The sequence below is a fragment of the Oncorhynchus mykiss genome, chromosome 2, assembly GCF_013265735.2.
Source record: "Oncorhynchus mykiss isolate Arlee chromosome 2, USDA_OmykA_1.1, whole genome shotgun sequence".
Classification (NCBI taxonomy): domain Eukaryota; kingdom Metazoa; phylum Chordata; class Actinopteri; order Salmoniformes; family Salmonidae; genus Oncorhynchus; species Oncorhynchus mykiss.
The window spans coordinates 54,116,826-54,142,762 of NC_048566.1; the positions used below are offsets into that span (position 1 = coordinate 54,116,826).

Sequence of the window (25,937 nt, forward strand, 5' to 3'; positions counted from 1 at the left end):
ATATCTTGCCTCGGTTATTTCAGGTACAACCCAGGTGTGTCCGAAATGGCACCCTATTCTCTACATAAGGCTCTGGTCAAAGTAGTCCAATATGTAGGGAATCGGGTGCCATTTCAGACCCACAGTGTCGGTTTTTTTCTCTCTTTTTTTCTACTGTGTCCTCCTGTGCCCCCGGAGCTCTGCAACTCTTATCTCCATTTGAAAACATCTGCTTGGGGCATCCCTCCAGTCTGGGCCTGTGTAACTGTCATGGCACAACCTATAATCCTTGATACGCAACACAAACTGAAACTGGGGCACCACATCACCATCATTCCTGGAGGTATCATCATAACCCAATTCTGTTACGCAATCATGACCCGAGTTGTAAATTTTGTGGAGTGAGATGGTCGACCCATCCTGGAAACAGCCCCGGATTATTACAGTATCGCGCTGATCCGCCAGGCGCCCACTGCACCTCTTTTTTTTTAATTGGCTGTCAAAAAATAACTTTGGCTATCCTTCAGAGCGGTGCACCGAGCTGAACTCCAGCTCATAACGGGAGCCCAGGGGAGGTGGCAGCCACGCGCATGTGGTGAAGATCTCTGCGTGGGACTCACTGCTGCGGCCGTGTGAACTCTCAGCTTCTGCTGCGGCACTCTCTATCGCTAAAAGTGGGGTGGTGTGTGTGGAAAAAAAAGCGCTGGATAGATGGATGGATGGCGTGGGCATTTTTTCACCCATCTTTATGTAAAGCGTATGTGGGAGGGAAACCGGAGCGGAGTACATTGCAAAGAGAGAGAGAGTGGGGAATTGGAAATGTGATCGAAGTGAGAGGCAGGACTTTGGTCAGGCAGTTATACATACCGCCTGGTTTTAAATAGAGGGATGTGTTCAAATAAAAAATGAGGTGCTTTTGTTTAATTTCATGCCCTTGTATAGTGAAGCAATGGGACCTGCAACGTCCTTATTATCATAATAAGCAGACGTGTGGTTCTGTGGTTAAACAGGATGTGTTATAAATTAGGTTGAGCTCATGTATGCTTTCAGCTTTCGACATGTTTTAGTCTATATTTGGATATTTGGACACATTTAGAACATTTTCGTTCCCTTCCACACACTCAATTTAGGCATTTTTCATTAACGACCAATAGGTGGCAACGCACTCACATAATACTCTCGGCCAATGGGAGAGAAAGTAAGAGGGAGGGGAGGGACAGAGAGAAAGCAAGGGAGAGCTACAGAGATGAGTGGGAGATAAAAGTATGTGCAAGAGAGTGAAAGGAAGCGAGATGACACTGAAGCAAGAGAGGGAACGTATGCGAACAAGAAGCCACAGGTAGGCCTTGTTCTTGCTTGTTGCTTCATCTGGGTATGACACTTCCTGGATTGTTTGAAATAGTCCCATAGAAGGTGAGCCAGCCAGTGTGTGTTGTGTGGTGGTGAGAGTAGTAGTAGTAGTGCCAGGAGAGAGAGGGAGAGAGCGCAGCCTGACCAGGAAACACGAACAGCAGAGCGGGGAGAGAGGCTTCCTCTGACGGTGGCATTGGAGGAAGAGAGTGAGGAAGCCAGTTGGGAGAGAAGACCAGACCCGCCTGTGGAGGAACAGGAGAGACATTTCAGTTTGAATGATACTGCTGCCTGCAGCTCAACAGAGCTGTGTGTGGTGAGCGACTACCACACGAGGAGTGCACACACCAAGTTTGTCTCTATAGAGTTTCCCTCCTCTGCGCTCTTGTGTCAAACTTGACACGTGAGAAAGGAAACAGGGATACGGAAGACTAATTGTCGATTTCCTGTTTTGTTTTTTCTCTAATTTCCTCCCTTTTTTTTTTTTTAATGGAGGAAGGAACGGCCAGAGTGTAGTTGCTGCTTATTGCTGCTGGGGACTTTTTGTTGTTCTTATGGCCTCTTGCTGCCTGGCCTGGGGCTGTGTGGACTCTGTGACTCCTCTGAAAGGAGAGGAGAAGCTCTGTGTGTGAGAGAGAACTGAGAAACAACCGTTTAAGAACATCGGCCATGGAGCAGCCCGAAGAGGAGCAGGAAGGAGCGGGGGCTTCCCCGGACCCTGACGAGACTCTGCAGGATGGAGATGAACCCTACACTTCTGCCTCGCCGGCCTCTTCGTCCTCCTCCTCTTCCTCCAGCCCGGTCCTGCCCTCCGCCGCCGCCGCCATCCGCTGCCCCCACACCACCAAGAACTTCACACTGCGCATGTTTGGCAGGAAGTGAGTATGCATACTGTAGCCACTGGCATACCACACACCCCCGCAGCCCCCGCAAGTTGGGGGAGGTCCCGCGGGCTCTAGGGCCCCCCCCAAAATACAAGAATAAATGTGCAGAATAGCAGGAACTTTGCTTTAAAAATGCAAAAATTCTCTCAACCTCATTGCAAAATATGTAGAATAGCACAAGATTAGCAAAACAAAACTGCAACATTTTCTCTCTGCCCCATGACAATATGTGTAGAATAGCATGATATTAGCTATAAAATGTTACGCTAGCTGCAGCAGAGTGGTTGTGGAAATGTTGTAGGAGTGTTCCCACAACCACTTAGCGGAGACAGATGAGTGAAAACATAACGTTGCCAAACTGTGGCAGATGGAGACGTTATGGAAATGTCGCAAAAACGTTCTGCGCTGAAGGCTACAGTCAGTGCCCCCCCACGCAAGGTCTGAGCATGGGACATCCAGGGGGCCCCAGAGCCCATGGGCCACCCTGCCTTGCATGGGCTGTGGGGATGTGTGGTACGCCAGTGTGCCTTATTTATTCTCAGGCATATGACACAATGACAGCCTGGTCCCAGATCTGTTTGTGCTGTCTTTCCAACTCCTATGGCCATTTCCAAGACTCCACAAACAGATCTGGGAGCAGGCTAACACAACGATGCCACGGTATTGGTATGACTGTGAGAGTTGAACCACAGAATGAGAGTCATGATGGAAATTTGGGAGCTACAGTTCTCTCTGAACTTGATCAGCGCTGCCGAAGCCCATCACTGGGCCAGATAATCACTTCAGGTCTTCAGTTGAACAAAAACAAACTGTTTTAGCGTCAGACGATCAGTGCTGTTCTGCAGTCACAGGTTCAGATTACTGTTTGGAGAGCTTCCTGTTTTTGTTTTACTGGTGACTGTTTCATCCCCTTGAACTATCTAGTCAGGTGCGTCACTGGAGTCTTAACAGGTGCAACGTCGTGTTTTATATCACTCGGCCTTTCGAGTGATGCAGCGGTCTAAGGCACTGTATTGCAGTGCTAGAGGTATCACTACAGACATTGGTTCGTTCCCAGGCTGTGTCACAACCGGCCGTGATTGGGGTATGGCAGCGCACAATTGGCCCAGAGTCGTCCGGGTTAGGGGAGGGTTTGGCCGCGGGGGTAGGCCGTCATTGTAAAAAAGGATTTGTTCTTCTGATTTGCCTAGTTAAATAAAAACTATTTAAAAAAAATGATTGGCATTATAGTATTGTTGTGACGTAGGCTACTTCAACTGCAGCGGTGTAATTGATCTGTGCATGTGCCAGCACCAGCAGTGCAAACTTCCCAACTGAGTTTGGAAAGACTGAAAGTATGCATTTTAGAAATAGTTTATATGCCCAAATCGACGTTGTATGTCTTATGTCTTGGCATTATAGGAACATTTTGTGAGTTCTGTCTATCATTGGTCATTGACGAAACCATCTCATGAGCCTTGCTGTAGTCGGGGCAAATTGTCTAAAGTTAAGTATATTAATGGTCAAAATCAAGTTAACAAGAGGTATGCTCTGTCTTTATTGTTAACAAGAGTGATACCAAACTTGTGGTTTAGTGTTCAGTACAGCAGTTCATTTTCCTCTGTCGTGGGAAAGGCTAGTGACCCTGAGTGCCATCTGCTTGGTTCAACAACTATTAATGTATTTCCTCTTCATGATACATGCAGCAGTAATTGCAACATGACCTGACCTTGTGTACATTAAGCATTCATTATGCTTTCAACGACAGAGCCGAGATATGCTTAAACTGTCGTGAATTAAAAGGTAGCAAGTGCACTTTCAAATTGAATCACGCCGTTATATTAATCTCACGGCGCGATCTCCCATGGCCCTCTAAATATAGCGGGTTTTAATGGATTGGCAGAGCAATTAATGAAAAACTGTCATTTTTAGGCCCAGCTGGGAGCTTCATCACTACCAAGGGGAACTACAGCCCCGGACAGACTGTAGGATTTTTGCCGTCTTATACCCTGATTTTGCTGTCCCAGACAAAATGTCCACATCGTGGGCAAATTCTTAGGTCATAAACGATTGTTGGACGTCTTGGCTCGTTCAACGTGACAGGGTCTAGGTCTACCGATTTAAGTACCACTGCGTGCGGTCGTAGGCTCCGACAAAGTTCTGTCAATGTCAGACAATTTTTGCTGTTCCCGGTGACTGACCAATAGACACAAGGGCCTGAACTGATTTTAATATTATAGTTTTATTTCAAGATGTACATGCTTAGCAAGAAGAACGCTTTCTCTAATCATCTTGTTTACATGACACATCTGAAATCAGGCTACCTGATGGGTTTTTGATAAATGCACAAAATCGTCAATTAATATAAACGTTCTACCACAGGGACCATGTTCTTTTTGGGAAGCCTATTTGATTCAGAGTTTGGACATATAAAGTTTGTATGTAAAACAATTTCTAAAAACTCAAGTCAGGAGGCTTGCGCTGCTGGTGCTGGCCCTTGTGCAGATGAAATACACCGCTGCAGTTGACGTAGCCTACGTCGGCTGACGTAGCTTCGCAAGCCAATCGCAGAATGTGACGAGAGAACTGAAACAAATCGTACAATTTCACCAGGTTGACATCAATATTTGTATTTGGTATCATCTCACAGTGTGACATGTAACAATGGTAACATCTCGCAGTGTGACATGTAAAAGACTGAATCCGACATACAGTGTGGGAAGGCCTTAAGGGGAATTCAACGTGCCAATTTCTCGTGTGCTGAGGATTTGGTTAGTCCCAATCAGGAGTAGGGCCACACAGCAGCTCTCTTACCCACTTTAAACTAGTTCAGAAATAAACCCTAAAGGGGACAAAAAAAACATCAAAAGCCTCAGGGCCTTTGCTTTTGTAAACTGAGCACTCAAACTGGCACTACGAAAGGGGAAGACCAACAATTATTTTATAATGTACATAATCCAGTGACTAAAGGGGATAGAATGAGTGTGTGAAGGAGGAGGGTCATTTTCAACTTGATGTTTTAACTTACTGTATGTTTGTTTCAATGCTTGTGTTTCCCTTTTTGTCTGTCCAGCTAGATTAGATTAGATGGCTGGGATGCTTTTTTAGAGCAGGAGTGCTGATTTAGAATCAGTTTAGCCTTTTAGAGCATAATGAATAAAGGCTGGGCCTGATCCTTGGGGGAGGCAGGTAGCCTAGTGGTTAGAGTGTTGGACTAGTAACCGAAAGGTTGCAAGATTGAATCCCTGAGCTGTGAAGAACAGTCATCTCAAAGAAGTGATAGTTTACTCAAAAATCGGTGTATTTGTATGTGTGTTCTCATAGTATTTTCGGGGACAGATAGATGACCTCTGAACTGGCCCACTTACTCAGACAAATTTGAATCAAATGAGTGGAAATGGTGCACCAGTATGATCGTGTATTATTCTAGTTCACTGGCACGGTGCCCAAAATTACTGCTGCGGCCACTGTTGTAATGTGGGGCGGCAGGTAGCCTAGTGGTTAGAGCGTTGGACTAGTAACCGAAAGGTTGAAAGATCGCAATCCCGAGCTGACAAAGTACATCTGACATCTGTCGTTCTGCCCCTGAACAAGGCAGTTAACCCACTGTTCCTAGGCCGTCATTGAAAAAAAGGAACTTGTTCTTAACTGACTAAATAAAGGTAAAAAAAAAATAAAAAATCATAGATCATCACTCCTACTCTGGAGATGGATTGTGAATATGGGACTTGTTGTTAAAAATAAAATGAAATGTTATTGGTTGCGTACACAAATTTTGTAGCGAAATGCTTATGTTCCTAGCTCCAACAGTGCAGTAAAACCTAACAATACAAAACAAATCCCCCCAAATTATTATTTGTTCGTCCGCATCCGTGTTGCGGCCATCCTTCTTTTTTAGTATTCATGGGTTATGTCACTCAAACACCGGAGTGCCACATTTGAAGAGGAATCGTGCTATCGTACACTGAGGAAAACCAATGGGTCAGGAACCATTTCTACTACAGTAGCTTCCTCACCACTAACTCCTCAACTGCACCTAGGCTACAAGCAAAGAGGGATCACAACATGCTCAGTCATGTTCAGGGCAATGCAAACAAGACAGACAAGTCAAGTGTATAAACAGTCATTTCTATTTTAGTGAAAGCTTTGCTACTGCATAGAGGATTTGATGTTCTTTTGAGAAGTCAGCAACTGACCATAAGAGCCAAACATCATTCTACTGTGTTGTTGTGGTCAATGTTACCACTCATATTTCTGCGCTCTGTGGAATGGTTTTTCCGAGTGGACGTGTTATTGGTGACCAGAGATTTGTATTACAATTGTCCATAACCAAATCCCACTTGACAAACACACTTATGATGTGGAGGAAAGGGCACTTGTATTCATTCAGACTTGAACATAGTTTGCCTCACTGTTTGGGGTGTAGCTTGTGACAATGAATGTCAGACACTTTTTGAAAATAAAGGATAAATATCGGTATGTACAGTTGCGGCCAAATATATTGGCACCCCTTGTACTTTTCTTAAATAATTGCCAATATCATCTAAAATAAGTTGAAGTTTTGGACCTTGTTATTGGATTTTCGACATTGCAGAAGTTTACAATTTTCATTTAGAAAATAAAGACAAGTAGCATGGACAAAATGATTGCCACCCCGGAGCTAGCCCTTGGTTGCACAGCCTTTGATCAAGATACACTATATAAACAAAAGTACGTGGATACCCCTTTAAATTTGTGGATTCAGCTATTTCAGCGACACCAGTTGCTGACAGGTGTATAAAATTGAGCACACAGCCATGCAATCTCCATAGAGAAACGTTGGCAGTAGAATGACCTTACTGAAGAGCTCAGTGACTTTCAACGTAGCACTGTCATAGGCATTACTACAGCCCCGGATTCGATCCCAGGCTGTGTCATAACCGGCCGTGACCGGGAAACCCATGTGGCGGCAAACAATTGGCCCAGGGTCGTCTGGGTTACGGGAGGGTTTGGCCGGGATTTCCTTGTCCCATCACGCTCTAGCGACTCCTTGTGGCGGGCTGGGCGCCTGCAAGCTGACCTCAGTCGCCAGCTGGATGGTGTTTCCTCCGACACATTGGTGCGGATGGCTTCCGGGTTAAGCGAGCAGTGTGTCAAGAAGCAGTGCGGCTTGGCAGGGTCGTGTTTTGGAGGACGCGTGGCTCGAACTTCGCCTCTCCCAAGTCCGTAGGGGAGTTGCAACGATGGAACAAGACTGTAACTTCCAATTGGCTATCACAAAAAAATATATATATTAAATAAATGGTTTGTTGTAATCGGTGTGGACTGGCCTACGCAGAGCCCCATCAAATGCTTTTGGGATGAATTGGAACGCCGACTGCGAGCCAGGCCTAATTGCTCAAAATCGGTGCCGGACCTCACTAATGCTCTTGTGGCTGAATGGAAGCAAGTCCCCACAGCAATGTTCCAACGTCTAGTGGAAAGTCTTCCCAGAAGAGTGGAGGCTGTTATAGCAGCAAAGGGGGACCAACTCCATATTAATACCCATGATTTTGGAACGAGATGTTCGACGAGCAGGTATTCACATACTTTTGATAATGTAGTGTAACTGCCATCAATGAGCTTACTGAACCTTTCGACTGGAAATTTGGCCCACTCTTCAGCAGCAAACGTCTCTAATCCTTCCATGCCATTTGTCTATAGTTTCTAAATAAAAACTAAACTTTTGTTCTGCAATGTTGAAAATTCAATAACAATGTTTGGTGACTTAATTTAGAAGAAATACAAAATGATTTAAGAGAAGTGGAAGGGTGCCAATATATTTGGCCACAACCTCGAGGTGTTAAAATCAATATTATAAATTCAGGAAACCGTACAGGAACCCTTGTGATTTAGTTGTCAATGTTGTCCTTCCTTTACCTATGCTTTATGTGAATGGCATAGTTTGTTTATCACACTTTGTCAATGAGATCAAGCCAAGAACATAGGACATTAATTATCATCTCATATGTTTTGGGGAAATAAAATGATAGCTGAAAACTTCCTGGTAAATATAGTTCATCCATAGTGTTATGCCTTGGTCAGGTCCTTCACCTTCAAAACGCAAAAGGGTTCACCTGGAAAGGGTTTCTTTATATACAGTGCCATCGGAAAGTATTCAGACCCCTTGACTTTTTCCACATTTTGTTAGGTTACAGCCTTATTCTAAAATTGATTAAATCGTTTTTTTCCCTTATCAATCTACACACAATACCCCATAACGACGAAGCAAAAACAAGTTTTTAGAAATGTTTGCTAATTTATAAAAACAAACACCTGAAATAGTACATTTACTTACTACATACAGTACCAGTCAAAAGTATGAAATAACACATATGGAATCATGTAGTAACCAAAAAAGTATTCAATATGTATTTTATATTTGAAATTCTTCAAAGTAGCCACCCTTTGCCTTGATGACAGCTTTGCACACTCTTGGCAATCTCTCAACCAACTTCACCTTGAATGCTTTCCCAACAGTGTTGAAGGAGTTCCCACATATGCTGAGCACTTGTTGGCTGCTTTTCCGTCACCCTTTACTCAAGGACATTCAGAGACTTGTCCCAACGCCACTCTTGCATTGTCTTGGCTGTGTGCTAAGGGTCGTTGTCCTTGATGAGGTAACTCCCGGGTGTTCCTTTCCTGTGGCGGTCCTCATGAGAGCCAGTTTCATCATGACGCTTGATGGGTTTTTGCAACTGCACTTGAAGAAATGTTAAGAGTTCTTGAAATTTTCCAGATTGACTGACCTTCATGTTTTAAAGTAATGATAGACTGTCATTTATCTTTGCTTATTTGAGCTGTTCTTGCCTTAATATGAACTTGGTCTAGAAAATAGTAAAAATAAAGAAAAAGTAGGTGTGTCCAAACTTTTGACTGGTACTGTAAGTATTCAAACCCTTTACTCAGTACTGTGTTGAAGCATCGTTGGCAGCAATTACAACCTCAAGTCTTCTTGGGTATGATGCTTCAAGCTTGGCACACCTGTATTTGGTGAATTTCTCCCATTCTTCTCTGCAGATCCTCTCAACCTCTGTCAGATTGGATCAGGAGCGTTGCTACAGAGCTATTTTCAGGTCTCTCCAGAGATGTTCGATCAGGTTTAAGTCCATGCTCTGGCTGGGCCGCTCAAGGACATTCAGAGACTTGTCCCGAAGCCACTCCTGCATTGTCTTGGCTGTGTGCTTAGGGTCGTTGTCCTGTTGGAAGGTGAACCTTCACCCCAGTCTCAGGTCCTGAGTGCTCTGGAGCAGGTTTTCATCAATGATCTCTCTGTACTTTGTTCCGTTCATCTTCTGCCTCGATCCTGACTAGTCTCCCAATCCCTGCCGCTGCGAAACATCCCACAGGATGATTGTTCCACCAACATGCTTCCCCGTAGGGATAGTGCCAGGTTTCCTCTAGACATGATGCTTGGTATTCAGGCCAAAGAGTTCAATCTTGATTTCATCAGACCAGTGAATCTTGTTTCTCATGGTCTGAGAGTGTTTAGGTGCCTTTTGGCAAACTCCAAGCGGGCTGTCATGTGCCTTTTACTTAGGAGTGGCTCCTGTCTGGCCACTCTACCATAAAGGCCTGATTGGTGGAGTGCTGCAAAGATGGTTGTCCTTCTGGAATGTTCTCCCATCTCCACACAGGAACTCGGGAGCTCTGTCAGATTGACCATCATGTTCTTGGTCTCCTCCCTGACCAAGGATCTTCTCCGCCGATTGCTCAGTTTGGCTGGGTGGCCAGCTCTAGGATGAGTCTTGGTGGTTCTAAACTTTTTCCATATAAGAATGATAGAGGCCACTGTGTTCTTGGGGACCTTCAATGCTGCAGATATTTTTTGGTACCCTTCCCCAGATCTATGTCTCGACACAATCCTGCCTCTGTGCTCTAAGGACAATTCCTTCGACCTCATGGCTTGGTTTTTGCTCTGACATGCACTGTCAACTGTGGGACCTGATATAGACACGTGTGTGCCTTTCCAAATTATGTCCAATCAATTGGATTTACCACAGGTGGACTCCAATCAAGTTGTAGAAACATCTCAAGGATGATCAATGTAAACTGGATGCACCTGAGCTCAATTTCGAGTCTCATAGCAAAGGGTCTGAATACTTATCTTTACATTTGCAAACTTTTTGAAAAACCTGTTTTCGCTTTTTCATTATAGGGTTTTGTGTGTAGATTGCTGAGGATTTTTTTTTTGATTTGATCCATTTTAGAAGAAAGCTGTAACGTAACAAAATGTGGAAAAAGTAATGGGGTTTCAATAGTTTCCGAAGGCACTGTACTTGTGCAAGCTACTCTTGAATATCTGGTTTCTCAGTGGACTGACATCATAAAGCTGAATACAGACCTGTAAATGGTGTGTGTGTTTGACACAGTGTGTGTAACACTTTGTGTGTGTGTGCGTTTACTCGTGTGTTTGCGCGCAGGCATGCATGCGCGTGTGGGATCATGTATATGCATGTGTGTAGTTATTATTTAAAAAAATGTAAGTAGCCTTTTGTGAACTCACACTTCACTTTTTTCTCCCCTACTAGCACTGACTTTGCTGATAGCCTCTTTATTGTGGAAAAATGTACTTACCATGACTAAGATACTGTATGTGATTGTCCTACCTACCCATCTTAAGACTAATGCACTAACTGTAAGTCACTCTGGATAAGATTGTCTGCTAAATTACTAAAATGTCAAATGTCAAGTAAAATGCGTGGGTGCATTTTACTTGTGTGTGTGTATGCGCTTTACTGGTATGTTGATGTCTTGTTCAGGAATTACAATCTGTGCACAGATCATTTGCTTTTATTTTAGTGTGATACAAACACAGATGGATGGCTGCCTCTGTAGCAGTTCTCTGCTCATCAACAACTGTCATGTCCAGTCAGTCACACCAAACACATTTTACCAGTCCCCCCTGACTGATGAATCACCATTGCGTGTGTGCGTGTTATAAGCCAATGTTGTTATGAGAAAGTTATATTTTCCCTCTCTTTGAATTTGGAATTAAACTGAATTGTCCTCGGGTGCTGGTGACCCACAGACAACACCTGTCAGGCCATGTATAGTTGGACACTCATGGCCAACTTCCATCACAACTATTTTACCTTTATAACTAGTCAAGTCAGTTAAGAACAAATTCTTATTTTCAATGACGGCCTAGGAACAGTGGGTTAACTGCCTTGTTCAGGGGCAGAACAACAGATTTGTACCTTGTCAGCTCTGGGATTTGAACTTGCAACCTTTCGATTACTAGTCCAATGCTCTAACTACTAGGCTACGCTGCCGCCCCAGCGGCTCTTAGGTCTTGAAAACAGGGGCCCCCCCTGTTAAGTCCAGGTTGTCCCTCCTTGTTTCAGTCCATTTTCTTCTGTTTGGTGCCTAATGAACACCACCCAGAACACCTGACATCCATTGTACCACAGCTCCGCCCCATTGAAACCAAAATACACAAATAACCTTCTCTACCTGTGGGTTGCTGGTTCCCTGTTGACGGTGAGGTGGCACTTGTAGGGTGGGTTTAATGTCTGCGCGCAGTTAGCCACTGAGTTGGGCGTAATCTGATAATGCCATCCAGACCAGCGCTCTCTTTTTCTCTCCATTTCTGCCACCTGGGCTCCTGTGTAACAGCACGGCCACTAGGTGTGTGTTTGTGTGTGTGAGTGAGAGAAAGTGACAGAGCACGGCCACTAGGTGTGTGTATGTGTGTGATGTGTGTGTACGGCCAGCTGGTCATTTTCTCTCCCATGCTGCTTCAGCACATGCGCTGCCAGCACCTCTGATGATGAGGCACAGGATAGAGTAACTGTGGTGACACGGAGAGATGTGAACTCTTACTGGTTTTCGATAATGAGCTGAGGCTGAAGCAAAATGTTCTCTTTTTAAATTGGTTGTTGCAATTAAAATACATTTACATTTTGACTCCCAATCCATTTTGATGCATCTGTCTAATGGGGCTTGACTAAAAAGACCGTCCCTATCCCAGCTTAACTGGGATCCCTTGGGCCAGACTAGGGATGAATATTTTCTTGAAAATCGACCAAGTTTCAAGACGGGGGAATACTTCATATTTATCGTGAGAGTCGCGGGAAATACCGCAAAAATCGGAAGTGCCCATTTAAAGCTTTTAAAACCAAGATATGGTCAAGATGCCAGGGTTCTCCCCAAATAACAGCAGTGCTGCTCCACCTTGTCGGCTTGGCTGCACCGCCTTGTAAAGGTTTCAGAGCAAAATGAAACTGATATGTACTAATGATAGTTACTCTATCTTTGATGACCAGCGCATCTCGGCAAAGAGGTGAGGACTCACAGAGCGCACTCGGAGTATAGTTGTCGAAACGTTCTTACTTTGTAACGGCAGTCAAACAAAAGTGAAATGACCAAAGTTGCTAAACTTGCTAGATAACCTCCTTCAACGAATGACATAATATCTCCTATATTTGGCAAAATGGAGTTGATGATTATACAGATAGCAGATCAGCTCATGGACAACGGGGAGATGAAGAGTAGAAATAGTTCAAATATCAATGTATTTTAACGGGGACCAACTCAACTTTAGAAAATATCCATATCTACTCTCATACCATTTGTTGAACACACATTCTCTACCGAAGCTCTCATATTGGCAGTAAGTACGAGAGGGTACGAGGGGGACATGTTAGAACGGTATTTTGACATGCAGGCGAAAGAGGCGTTCTTTGGTAATGCAAGCTATGGATTACAGAATCAAAAGTTTGGAATTTTCATGTGAGACAGGAGTCAGGATTTTTAATTTCAGTGGGATTGGGACTGGATAGGAAAATAGAATAGGCTCTAGGACAGTAGAATATTTCATTTCCCCTCATGCCTCTCTGAATTGTTAAGATACTTCAAGTCTGTGACAGAGAGTCACAATTGTGATAGGCATGTCTGAAGATTCACAATTACAGCTCAAAGAGGGAGACATTCTTTTATAGGCTAGAGACCTAATGTATGGGTTTCTTGTAGGGTTTATTAATTGCATTCAAGTCACGTAGCGTATTTACTTCACAAAAGTTCATAAATTCAAAGCGTGCGCATAATTCACACTGCAGGACTGCGCACGCTTTGAATTTATGAACTTTTGTGAAGTAAATACGCTAGGCTAAAGGCTTCCATGTGACAGCCTGTTTGGATAATTTCATTTAATGCGAATCTAATGCTGCACATGTTGCGTAGGGCATTAGTGCCGGCATTGGGGGAACATTTTGTCATTTTATCTTTTGGGGAAATGTGAAGAGTGATCCCAATTACTCCTAAGGCCAGACAAACTGTTATGGATGAGGTCAAATGAAACCTGATTGGAGTGTGATGAGACTCGCTGCTAGCGTGCACGCACACACAGAGACACACAGACACGTGCATACACTGCGCGCATCACAGTGACGCAGTCAGGACCCAGGGATTACACAGACCCATTTCCTGGGCTATCTTTGTCGCCACTTTGTCCTGTTTCTATTTATACTATGGGGTCATTGTCACAGAGGAAGGCCCAGGAGTGTACTCGTGTGTTTGGGGACCAGGCCAGCACCAGCGCAGGAGGGCAGCTCTCCTGTGTCCTGGAGAGGAGATGGGAGAGGAGAGGAGCTACAGTAGGGTTAGGACACACACAAGTTAGAGGGGAAAGGGTCAGCATGGAGAAGAGATGGAAAGAGAGAGCAAGAAGCTAGAGAGAGTGAGGAGCTAGAGAAAGCGGGAGAAGAAGACTTAGGAGGGCAGCTTTGCTGTGACCTGAATGAGGAGGAGATAGGACATTAGGGGCACCTGGGTTAGGACACACACAGTTGGAGGGGAAAGGGGCAGCAAAAGAGCAAATATGGAGAGAGAGAGAGCAAAGGAGCAGTCGAGAGCATAGCCGAAGAGTGGAATGAGAAGAAGACTGAAAGGAGGAGGGACAGGGAGGGAGGTGTAAAGGAGAGTCATGAATCCATTTGGGTCTAAAAATCGAAAAGAGGAGGTAGAGTATAGCTCACATAGCTTTTAAGACATCTTCCCAGAAACATGTTCAGATGTTTGAAACATTAATGTATCATTCTTAAGGTCCCCTAAAGGGAAATGTTTTTAAAATAAAGAAACATACTGAAGTCTAATTTTGTAAGTGTATTTGAACAGGGAGGTACGGGATCTACTGGTACTTCTATGACCCACTAGGTGGTAGCATTGCTGCATCCGAACAATTTAGCTACTGTCTTGGATAGACGGAGTATGATTTTCAGTTTTACTATGAAAACTTGACTGTGGTACAAAGAAAGGTATCTACCGGATATCAGAGATATAATCTATGCATTTGGCCAATATTTGATATTTGGGCACATTTGTTGTAATGATTTGGCCTCGTTTTTTGCCTTTGCCTGACAAGAAATGCTGGCGGGCATAACAGAAGCAAAATGTGAGTTGGCTTGGGGTTGTGGTTTGATGTGGGTGTTTCTTGGGTGTCTCCAAGACACACCTATCTGTCAGAAGCTTTCCCACAGCTCTTTCCTGCTACTCAATCACACAAAACAAATCTCCTGCATTACATTGCTGAATTTATGTACAAAATATCTACAGTGTAGAATAATAGTGAAGACATCAAAACTATGAAATAACACATATGGAATCATGTAGTAACCAAAAAAGTGTTAAACAAATCAAAATATATTTTATATTCTTCAAAGTAGCCACCCTTTGCCTTGATGACAGCTTTGCACACTCTTGAAATTCTCTCAACCAGCTTTATGAGGAATGCTTTTCCAACAGTCTTGAAGGAGTTCCCACATATGCTGAGCACTAGTTGGCTGCATTTCCTTCACTCCGCAGTCCAACTCATCCCAAACCATCTCAATTGGGTTGAGGTCGGTTGATTGTGGAAGCCAGGTCATCTGATGTAGCACTCCATCACTCTCCTTGGTCAAATAGCCTTTACACAGCCTGGAGGTGTGTTGGGTCATTGTCTTGTTGAAAAACAAATGATAGTCCCACTAAGCGCACACCAGATGGGATGGCATATCACTGTAGAATGCTGTGGTAGCCATGCTGGTTTGAATTCTAAATAAATCACTGACAGTGTCACCAGCAAAGCACCATCACACCTCCTCCTCCGTGCTTCACAGTGGGAACCACACATGCAGAGATCATCCGATCGTCCTTTGCGTCTCACAAAGACACGGCGGTTGGAACCAAAAATCTCACATTTGGACTCATCAGACCAAAGGACAGATTTCCAACAGTCTAATGTCCATTGCTGGTGTTTCTTGGCCCAAGCAAGTATCTTCTTCTTATTGGTGTCCTTTAGTAATGGTTTCTTTGCAGCAATTTGACCATGAAGGCCTTATTCACTCAGTCTCCTCTGAACAGTTGATGTTGATATGTATCTGTTACTTGAACTCTGTGAAGCGTTTATTTGGGCTGCAATCTGAGGTGCAGTTAACTCTAATGAACTTATCCTCTGCAGCAGAGGTAACTCTGGGTCTTCCATTCCTGTGGCGGTCCTCGTGAGAGCCAGTTTCATCATAGCGCTTGGTGGTTTTTGTGACTGCACTTGAAGAAACTTTGAAAAAGTTAATGAAATGTTCCAGATTGATGGACCTTCATGTCTTAAAGCAGGGGTGGGCAATTCCAGTCCTCGATGGCCTGATTGGTGACACAGTTTTGCCCCAGCTAACACACCTGACTGCAATAATCACCTAATCCTGATCATCAGTTTAGAACGCAATTTGATTAATCAGCTGTGTTTGCTAGGGATGGAGAAAAAGTGTGGCACCAATCAGGCCCTCGAGGAGTTGCCCACCCCTGTCTTAAAGCAATGATGGACTGTCGTTTCTCTTTGCTTATTTGAGCTGTTCTTGCCATAATTGGGACTTTTACCAAATCTATCTTCTGGATACCACCCCTGCCTTGTCACAATTGATTGACTCAAACACATTAAGAAGGAAAGAAATTCCACAAATGAACTTTTAACAAGGCATACCTGTTAATTGAAACACTTTCCAGGGGACTACCTTATGAAGCTGGTTGAGAGAATGCCAAAAGTGTGCAAAGCTGTCATCAAGGTAAAGGGTGGAAACTTTTGAAGAATCTTAAATATAAAATATATTTTGATTTGTTTAACACTTTTTTTGGTTACTGCATGATTCCGTATGTGTTATTTCATAGTTGTTATGTCTTCACTGTTATTCTACAATGTAGAAAATAGTAAAATATTAAGAAAAACCCTGGAATGAGTAGGTGTTTCCAATGGTTTGACTGGTACTGTATATTCTAAACTAAGTTTTTAAAAATGTAGTAACCGGTCCATGTAGACAACCCTTTACATATTTCCATAGAAGCAGTGTTCTGCTAATATAACAATGTGCACCTTTTATCTTTCATTGTCATTCCTAGCTGATACAGATACTGTGCTTATCAGAATTGTGTCTGGTGGTAATGGGGCTATCTTGGGAAACGTCTGTGGTCATACCTTCCTGTGTGGTTTCCCGTATACAACAGGAATTCCCTGATCCTGTTGCAGAATACACAGGGTTTCTCCCTCCCCCATATCGGGTATTACCAGTCAATTCAATAATTAAATGAGACAATACAAGTAAAAGTTGTCTAGTAAAAATGTTATGCCATGTGCTAGGTCACTCTCTCTTCAGAGACATCAGTATCACTCCTATCTGTTGGTCAGGACTCCATCACATTATCTTGCATGTCTCCAAGGGGCCGATTCCGACCTGAGTTAAGCGTGTGTAAATGGAACGTAATTCTCTTTTCATGCACTTCTCTATGTGTATTCTGACCTTGAACTTAAGCATGAGAATAGCATGCTATTCACCCGCTATTTGTCCGGGGTGGAGATCTAAGAAATGAATTCCCTCATCAATTCACGCAAGGAAACCATGAAAAGGGTCCAGCGAACCTGTCGGTACCAAGTCAAAAAAGCATTATTTCCAATAGAAATGAAAGCGTTTTCCATGCACTGTAATTTATTAATTGATAGGAGCTAGGTTAATGAGTAACCCGTTTAGAGAAGGGTATTGTAATTACACAGCAATTGTTTTAGATTATTTTTTCTTTATGATCCCTGGAGACAAATGTGAAACCAGTCATATGGAAGCAAACTGAAAATCATATCAACATGACATGTATTGCGGCCCCTTTTCCACAGTGAAGTAGGCTATAAATAGCTGTGCCGTTTTTCCGAATCTCATCATTTGCATGAAGGAAATTTGGAGACCCAAGCTATAGGGTTCTATAGGGCTGAACCAACCGAGTTGATGTATGAGTTTTAGAATGTTTGAATTATATGCCCAGGTTTTTCTCCATGTTATTTTACGATTTGGATCATGTTAAATATTAGCCACTATTGGGAGCCACCGTCAGTAATACCCACATACATTTATAACTGTCACTTTAGTTTTAGTATTCTTCCATTTGCATCATTCCATTCTGTTTACCTTTCTTGCCTCTGTCACGTCCGTGAAGTTGTTTCTGACTAATGTTAGTGGATCATATTAGGCTAACGTTGTGCAATTGAATGAAAACTCCACGAGAAATGATGTTGGTCAGCAAGTGGGAGGGTTTTCAGGAGTTGAATTATAAGAATTCTGTGCGCACAAGGGAACCACGCCTGCAAAGCCCTTTACACACCTGCATAAGGTAAGTCTGAATACCAACTACTGAAAAGTGCGTAGCAAATCCCTGCGTAGGATGGGCATGGCAGCGTAGATCAACTCCTGGCCCTTCATCAAAGACACTGATTGGTCACAAAGGAACGCACACACCGAGCACTGATTACATTATCAAAGGTGGTTATGATTAGCATGGTGGAACCAACCGGATCACTGTGTTCACCTTTCTATTTCACTTCAGGTATGTGTGAAGTGAAATAGAATGGTCAACACAGTGATCAGACTGTTGCCACCAGGCTAGGTTATGAAGGGAAATTGGGACAGAACTTGAAACTTTTTTTGACCTTTGGCCAGGTCAGATGTCACCAACCTGATTCAATTGTCTTCCCTGTTCCATTTATTTGAAGTTATCTAGCTAGCGATTGCTGCTAGTTATCTAGCTAGCGAACTACGCTAATGTTAGCAAAAAACTTAAGCTAGCCTGCCTCACTAGCTAACGTTAGCTACCCTGCCTCGCTTTATCAAAAGATAACTACCTCCCAGGACTACCTGTAGGAATTGTCCTTCAGCATAATAACCCTAAAATAACCTGCAGGATCCCTTTCTTATCCTTCAGAGAGAATTAACTGTAGAACAATCCATCCATTCTTTCAAATGAATGATCAGAAAGCACAACATTGTACTGGCAATTTTATTAATTCAATGCAGCAACAGTGGACGTGTTTGATTGTCCATTTCACCAGCACTGCGTAAAAGATGATTCCTAGGAGGAAGAAAATATGAGATTTTGAATTAAAATGGTAAAAGCATATTTTGTAACAAGAGTGAGCGTAATGGTGACATCACATGATCAGCTTACAGTATGTGTATTGGTGTGAAGGAGGGAAACAGATTTCTGCAATGGTAAACTTGGGGATAGTTGGTTTTAAAATGGATGAAACACCAACAACATCTGTGATTTGCATGTGTGTTAGGCTCAGTTTTAAAGGGAGAAATGAGAGCCTGAAACTGTGTGGTGTTACCTGCACGGCTGTCCAGTGATGCCTTCTGTGGTAGTCGGTCTCACTGTTGTTTATAGGCTCGTCTTAACTCGAGAGGAGAGAGATGAGGGGCAGAGTTCAGAATATAACTGTGTGTGTGTGTGTGTGTGTGTGTGTGTGTTACATGAAAAACAGTGATCAAGTAGTGCAAATTAGGTACTGTAGTAGTAAAGGATGGCCAGATAGTTTTGAATGGCCAGACAGTTACAGTAGCAACAATGACAAGAAGCTGCCGTGAGGGGAATCGTAGGTGGTTTGGTTCGCCTAGTTTTATCTTGTTCATGATCCCTTGTCTTGTTTTGTCTAATGTCACGTGTATGCTAATATGGCAAACAATTGCTAGCTAGCTAACCAACAACTGTAACGATGTATTTGAGAGACAAGTGTTCATTGTGCAAATGTATTTGTTTTCAAGTAAAATTGGAAATGAAATATAGTTTACATATTGTTATAGTTTACATGTTGTTAAGAGTCTAAGCCAACACGTTCTATTATGTTTAGTGTCTAGCCATAGGATGGATTCCAGTCTCTCCTTAATCATAAGCAACCAACATTCAAATATGTCATTAATTTGGGTGTACTATCCCTTTAAAATCAGACCGTATAAAATCCAGCCTAGAGACAGTCCTCCAAGATGTTTGGCCGCCCACCACTGATCTATGTTTCCCAAATACCGGGGGTTTGAATATGTTCATCTGACGAATTACCCCACATTCAAGATAAATCTAATGAATAACAATCTTCAGGTGGTTGAGGCTGATTTGCAAAACCTTGTCATCGTCTTACTCAACATAGGCAAGGTATTTTGCATGTATGCCTACTGTTTCTGCCTAGCTGCTTGTGCACAATACTAAAATGACAAAACAGGATATAGGCACGGGTAATTTCTATCCTTTCTCTCCCCAATTTTGATTTTGTCTCATTACTGCAACTACCCAACGGGCTTGGGAGGCAAAGGTCGAGTCCTCCGAAACATGACCCGCCAAACCGCTCTTCTTAACACCTGCCCGCTTAACCCGGAAGCCAGCCGCACCAATGTGTCGGAGGAAACACTGTTCAACTGACAACCGAGGTCAGCCTGCAAGCGCCTGGTAGAGCGCGATGAGCCAAGTAAAGTCCCCCCGGCCAAACCCTCCCCTAACCTGGACGACGCTGGGCCATTGTGCGCCGCCCAATGGGACTCCCGATCACGGGCGGTTGTGATACAGCCCAGGTTCGAATCCGTGTCTGTAGTGTTTATCAAAACAGCGCTACAAGTTGCTGTGCTGCCCTTTTGAGAACTGAGTTCATAAACTTTGATCAGCGCATAGAACTAAAGTGTCTGTCCAGTCTGCCGTGGCTACACTCCACTCTAACATGTTGACCAGACCTCTTGCGCGTCCACCATTACGCGCATGTTGATTTTGTCCACCCACACCAGACGCGATCAAGACACGCAGATTGAAATAGATTGAAATATCAAAACGAACTCTGAACCTACTATAATCATTTTGGTACTGGTCGAAAATAATTAAACATTTATGGCTATGTAGCTAGCTTGATGTTGCTAGCTAATTTGTCCTGGGATATAAACATTGGGTTGTTTATTTTACCTGAAATGCACAAGGTCCTCTACTCCGACAATGAATCCACAGATAAAAGGGTAAACAGAGTTTGTTTCTAGGTATCTCTCCTCCTTCAGGCTTCTCCTTCTCTGGACTTTATATGGTGGTTGGCAACCAATTTTAAGGTGCACTACCACTACCAACTGGACTGGAGTGTGGACCTCAGTTCATCTTTCAATCACCCACGTGGGTATATGCTCCTAAAAACTAATGAGGAGATGGGAGAGGCGGGACTTGCAGCGTGTCACGTGTCACAAATAGAACCAAGTTCTATTTTAATGCCTGGCTACACAGAAGCTCATTGACGTGCGTGAGCAGTGTGGTTGCAATGATTGAATAACATGTATGTGTACATTTATTTTGCAACGCTTGCACACGCGACACGAGCGCTGTGGTCAACATGTAATCGTGAGGAGCGTTTATTTTACAAACGCACATCAAATCACCTGGGTCCCGTTCTCTTACTAAACCAATCACAAGCTTCAATCTGCCGTCGTTCACAGTGTGATGTCAGAAATATTATGGATCTCCCGGGTGAAGCTGCCGCGGTTACATTGCTTGTGATTTAGAATTGCAGGTGCATATGCTTCAACTATAAAATGATTTGGAGGCACTGTTGAAAAGTTAATGCACTGAATATACACTGAATATATTTATAGGAATGCTCACAGCGAGGGAATTGAGGGTTCCCTTGCTTGTCTTCTCTATGTTGCATGTTCAGCTGCAAACGGGACATCTCCCGAGCAACTGCAGCAGGCAATCCTCTTAAACCAATGTACTTCCTCATCTTATTAGGTGGTGTTGACTCGGAGGGCCAGTGACAGGGTGATACAATAGACAGCCGAGTGATAAATTGCATTTTGTTATAAAGAAAGGACAAAGCTTTTTGATAATGCACTTCAAAATGAAAATACACAATACATTTGTATGAGCTACAACCTAACTAAGTTGAAATGAGGTAGCTAGCTAGCTAGCTAGTTATCTGGATTAATTATTTTTAATATAATACATTTATAAATAAGCACGGGATTAATTAGAAATAAAAGCATTACTTTTTTCAATGCGTGAGAAATAAGAGTTTTAGCATGTGAACAGGGACAAATGCGTGTCCCATCCCCAATGCATGAGAGTTGGCAGTACTGAATAGTATTTATTTTTTGGTCAAAACTAGCTAGCTTGCAGCCAGTGGTAGAGAACATGCTAGCTAATTTACTAATGAAAAATATTCTGCAAACAAAAAACAAATTGCTTGCTAGATACAAAATTATTTACACTCACCTCCAAACACACTTTATCTTCTGAGGCTTTTTCTTTTCTTTTTTTCCCCCTCATTCAGTAGCCCTAGAAATCGTGCTGGAATTGTCCTGTTTGTGCAGGATTTTTATTTATTTCTACAGGATAATTCATACTCTGTCAGTTCTATAGGATTCCTGCAGGACCCCCTGCACAATTCCTTCACAAAGGGTCAAATTCCATACAGGCGTGTCTGTCTTGTGCCATGGCAGTGTCTGTTTTCAAGAGTGAAACGAAATCCAAGAGATTGCCAGATCAATGTTGTCACGTTATCAAAATGTAACTGAATGCTAGTATTATTTACAGGAGAACCAAATACGTCAGAATTAAGAATTAAAGTCATTCTTAGGGCCAGGGGACAGACAGAAATTAGTCATGGGTCTGACTAGCTGGTTTACTATCAAAACAGTGTTTCCTTACTTGTTTTGGTAGCTTGAAAGCTATATAACTGCTGATTTGAGAAAATTATTACAAATTATGATAATCATTTAAAGAGGTTATACAGGATTTTGGAGAGTGCTCTTTAGCCAAAAGGGGTCCCCTAAATGGACAGAGATATTGCCCAGAAATGACCTCATTGGACAAAAAGGTGAATTCCACCTCACACCCACTATCAAAAGCATATAGCCTATTGTTAGCCTACAACTATGGATTGTGCGGTATAAGAAATTAATTTGAGTTGTATCATATGTGTGTGTATGAACCATGCAGGAAACACTGCAGGTAAACAATACAATGGACTTAAGGAAAAATGTCATAAATGTAAAAGTCACTCTTTATTTAAAGCACCTTGCTTTGAGGTGGTGGGTCTGCTGGTTACCATGTCTACGTTCCATATTGCACTTTGGTCAAAAGTAGTGCACTATAGGGAATAGGGTACCATTTTGGACGCATAACCTATGACTCCATGGTAACAACCAAGACAACCCATAGCACTCCATTATTCTCCAAACCTAGTAATTAGATACATTTGTAAATTATACCTTTGTACTTGCTAATTGGATACAGTGTAACAATGGTGGCAGAGGATGAACTTAATTAAGTACTGTATTTGGAATTGTCTGAAAATTGTTTGATTTCTGTCAGAATACACACTGTCGTTATATATTTGCCGAATTAAAATTCAAACTCCTTCCTAGTTTTAAGCTAACTGATCCATAATGCAACAGCATGAGGGCCTTGAAGTGGTAATGATATGTATTATGGGAGTGGGTTGGAGTGGTTACTACCAGAGCTTGTTATCTAGAAAGGGGTGGAGTGAAGTGAGCCAACACAAACAAGAGTGTAGAATAAACATCCAGCTGCTGTTCTCAGTGCTGTCACAAACAGACACAGTTTATATAGCGTTATTATAGCATTATACCCACAGCTGCTTTCAGTTCAGTTACAGTCAGAAGGGTATTGGTGGTAAATCCATGTTGATAGCCATGAATGGGTATAAACAGTGTAAGCATACTTGATCTAAAGTCAATATTATTGTATGATGTGGAACTGGAAAGAGGTAAAGTGACTAGATGGCTAGGTGGCTAGAAAACCATTTGCATTAACAGTACTTTACCCATTACCAGAGAAGTAAAGTGATAGTTCACTCTAAAATCAAAGTATGCAAGGTGTGTGTGTGTGCACACGTTTGCATGTGCATGTCCGTGTTTGTGTGTATTTGTGCATGTATCTTCATTCTCGTAGCCTGGTGTGCGTGTGTGAGTGAGAGTTTGTGTAGCTCATAAGCTTACAGAGTTAGTTCATCCTGTTATCTCGGAGTTATTTTAAAACGGCAGCTTACTGTGTCTCTCTCTCTCTGATTCCCTCTCTCCCTTGCTTCTCCCACACTAACAAGGCTCTAGCAGGGGCCAATAGATCACACCCTTCACTCTTAGATCAGCCCTCCTGCTTAGGTTTTCCTCCTCTCTCTATCCCTCCCCTTCCCCTCTTTTTCCCTCCCATCCCTCATTTTCCTTCTTTCTTCCTGATTTAATGTGTTTTTATTGCTGACAACAGAGAAGCTTGATTGATTGAGCACCTCCATCTCAGGTTGTATACTACTACTTATTCCTAGCCCTTGGAAGTGAAGTCGGTGTAGAGTTGTCAGTGATTTTGTAGTTGTATTTCAAATGTAGGACTGTGATTTTTGGTTTCTTATCAATTGGTTTGATTAAAGGTTTGATTCAAGCTTAGCTCTTACAGTATATTGCATTTGCATTTGACTTGAGTTTTAGTTGTCTGTGTAAATACTGTACAATATTTTATTTGAAAAAAGATAAATCACAGTCAGTATTGTGAGTGATGCACAGACCGTGTTCTCTCGTTATCACGTCATTATTTTCTTTGCTTCTTCAAAGCTCTCAAGATTACAACCTATTACCAAAAAAACACGTTATCGTAATAGATATAGTGGCAGCAAATCTAGTTGTTATTTAGGGAAGGCCAAAGTGGCTTTCTTTGTAAGTGAAGACTTTTCAGTGGACATTTTCAAACATCTAGTGGGAATAATAAATAGGAAGCTAATGGAAATAATATTTTATGAGTATCATTTATTAACAGGGTGTTAATCATAAATGATTAAATGGCTGAGAATCTGGTTCTCTCCCCCTCAGTTGACCTCACTGGTAGTTGACCACAGCATCAGCCATAGCTGCTTAAAATGGGACTACTGGTGGTGCTGCCCTACAGACGTAATGCACACCCCGATTATAGACTAGCTAGTTATTAATGTAACATGGTGGTGGTTTAACTGTACCTGAAACTGACTGGCTGCCTGACTCATTTTAAACAGGTATCCATTTCAATGTAGTTTTCCCCCCGAAGATAGAAGCAGTGGAACTCTCAACTGCACTCAATTGAAGCCTTGGGTGTGACAATACGTTTTTTGGGTTGTGTGGGATACATCTCGCTAAATCGCTGAAGACAAAATGTGATGTCTGACTGAAATTAAAAGGGGTGATTTGAAATGACAGCCAACCCTGTATTCAAGAGCATGATGTGTCTCAAACGATGGCGTGCACAACGCAAAAATATCAGATGATTTAAAATAGGGTCTAATTACAACAAATGCGAATAAGATTTTTTTTTTAGTTTACACGCTGTCGAGTGAAAGCAGCTGCAGGTGTTGCCACTAGGCACCAAATGAGAGCGAAGAGAAAGTGCTGAAATAGTGAAGCGCCTATCAGACAGAAGCAGTACAGGTCAGAGAAGCCTCATGATAATCTGCTGTGAACATCGTCACGACGCCTCTGTGGTGATAATCAGGACTAGCAGCAGGTTTACCCGGCTTAATTTCCTAGAGTGCTGCTCACCTCACGGCTCACCGCAAAGGCTAGCTGTTGTCAAGGTGTTATCATTGATTGAATGTAAATGTGCCAGACAGTGTAGAAGTGGTCTATCCATGTCAATAGCCATGAATGCATGAAGTTGAACACTGGATACATTTTTTTATATTATATCACGTGGTAAAGTAATGAGAGATGGTGTCTTAAATACCATTTGCTGTGGGAAACAGTAATCTCAAAGAAGTGATAGTTTACTCAAAAATCTATGTGTTTGTATGTGTGTACACGTGTGTTCTCATAGCATTTTTGGGGACAGATAGATGACCTCTGAACTGGCCCACTTACTCAGACAAATTCGAATCAAATGAGTGGAAATGGTGCACCAGTATGATAGTGTATTGTTCTAGTTCACTGGCACGGTGCCCAAAATTACTGCTGCGGCCACTGTTGTAATGTGGGGCGGCAGGTAGCCTAGTGGTTAGAGCGTTGGACTAGTTGAAAGATCGAATCCCCGAGCTGACAAGGTAAAAGTCTGTCGTTCTTCCCCTGAACAAGGCAGTTAACTCACTGTTCCTAGGCCGTCATTGTGAATAAGAATTTGTTCTTTAACTGACTTGCCTAGTTAAATAAAGGTAAATATGTAAATAAAAATTGTTCCCCCTGGAAATGGTTACTCAGTTCATTAAATTGCTTTTGTTGTACAGATTCACCAGACATTGAAGGCCCACTCCTTAATAATAATAATTTTCAACAAGTTCAACACCACACTGCAAAAAGTTACATCTAAAAGAAAGACAAAATATTTTATATTGATTGATAATTCTCTATTTTTTTTAATATATATTATTTTTTTACCAAGTTAAATGATCTAACGTCATTAGCAGATAATTTAGCTTATTTTAACCTAAAAAAAGGTATAATACAAATA

At 42.5% G+C, this 25,937-nt stretch overlaps 1 protein-coding gene across 5 annotated transcripts in view; it reads left to right on the forward strand.

The window, feature by feature from the left end:
* The window catches only part of dgkzb (diacylglycerol kinase, zeta b), a 90,821-nt gene that overhangs the window by 16,059 nt on the left and 48,825 nt on the right, over positions 1–25,937 (forward strand). Inside the window, exon 1 of one of the 5 annotated variants that reach the window (XM_021565383.2) lies at positions 482–2,207. The exons of 3 other annotated variants lie outside the window; for them this stretch is intronic. In XM_021565383.2, coding sequence (XP_021421058.2) covers positions 1,999–2,207 — 209 coding nt within the window. In that variant the 5' untranslated portion in view covers positions 482–1,998. Of the gene's footprint in view, positions 1–481; positions 2,208–16,007; positions 16,247–25,937 lie in introns of those variants that run through there. One more of the 5 variants, XM_036950710.1, reaches the window with a different exon arrangement.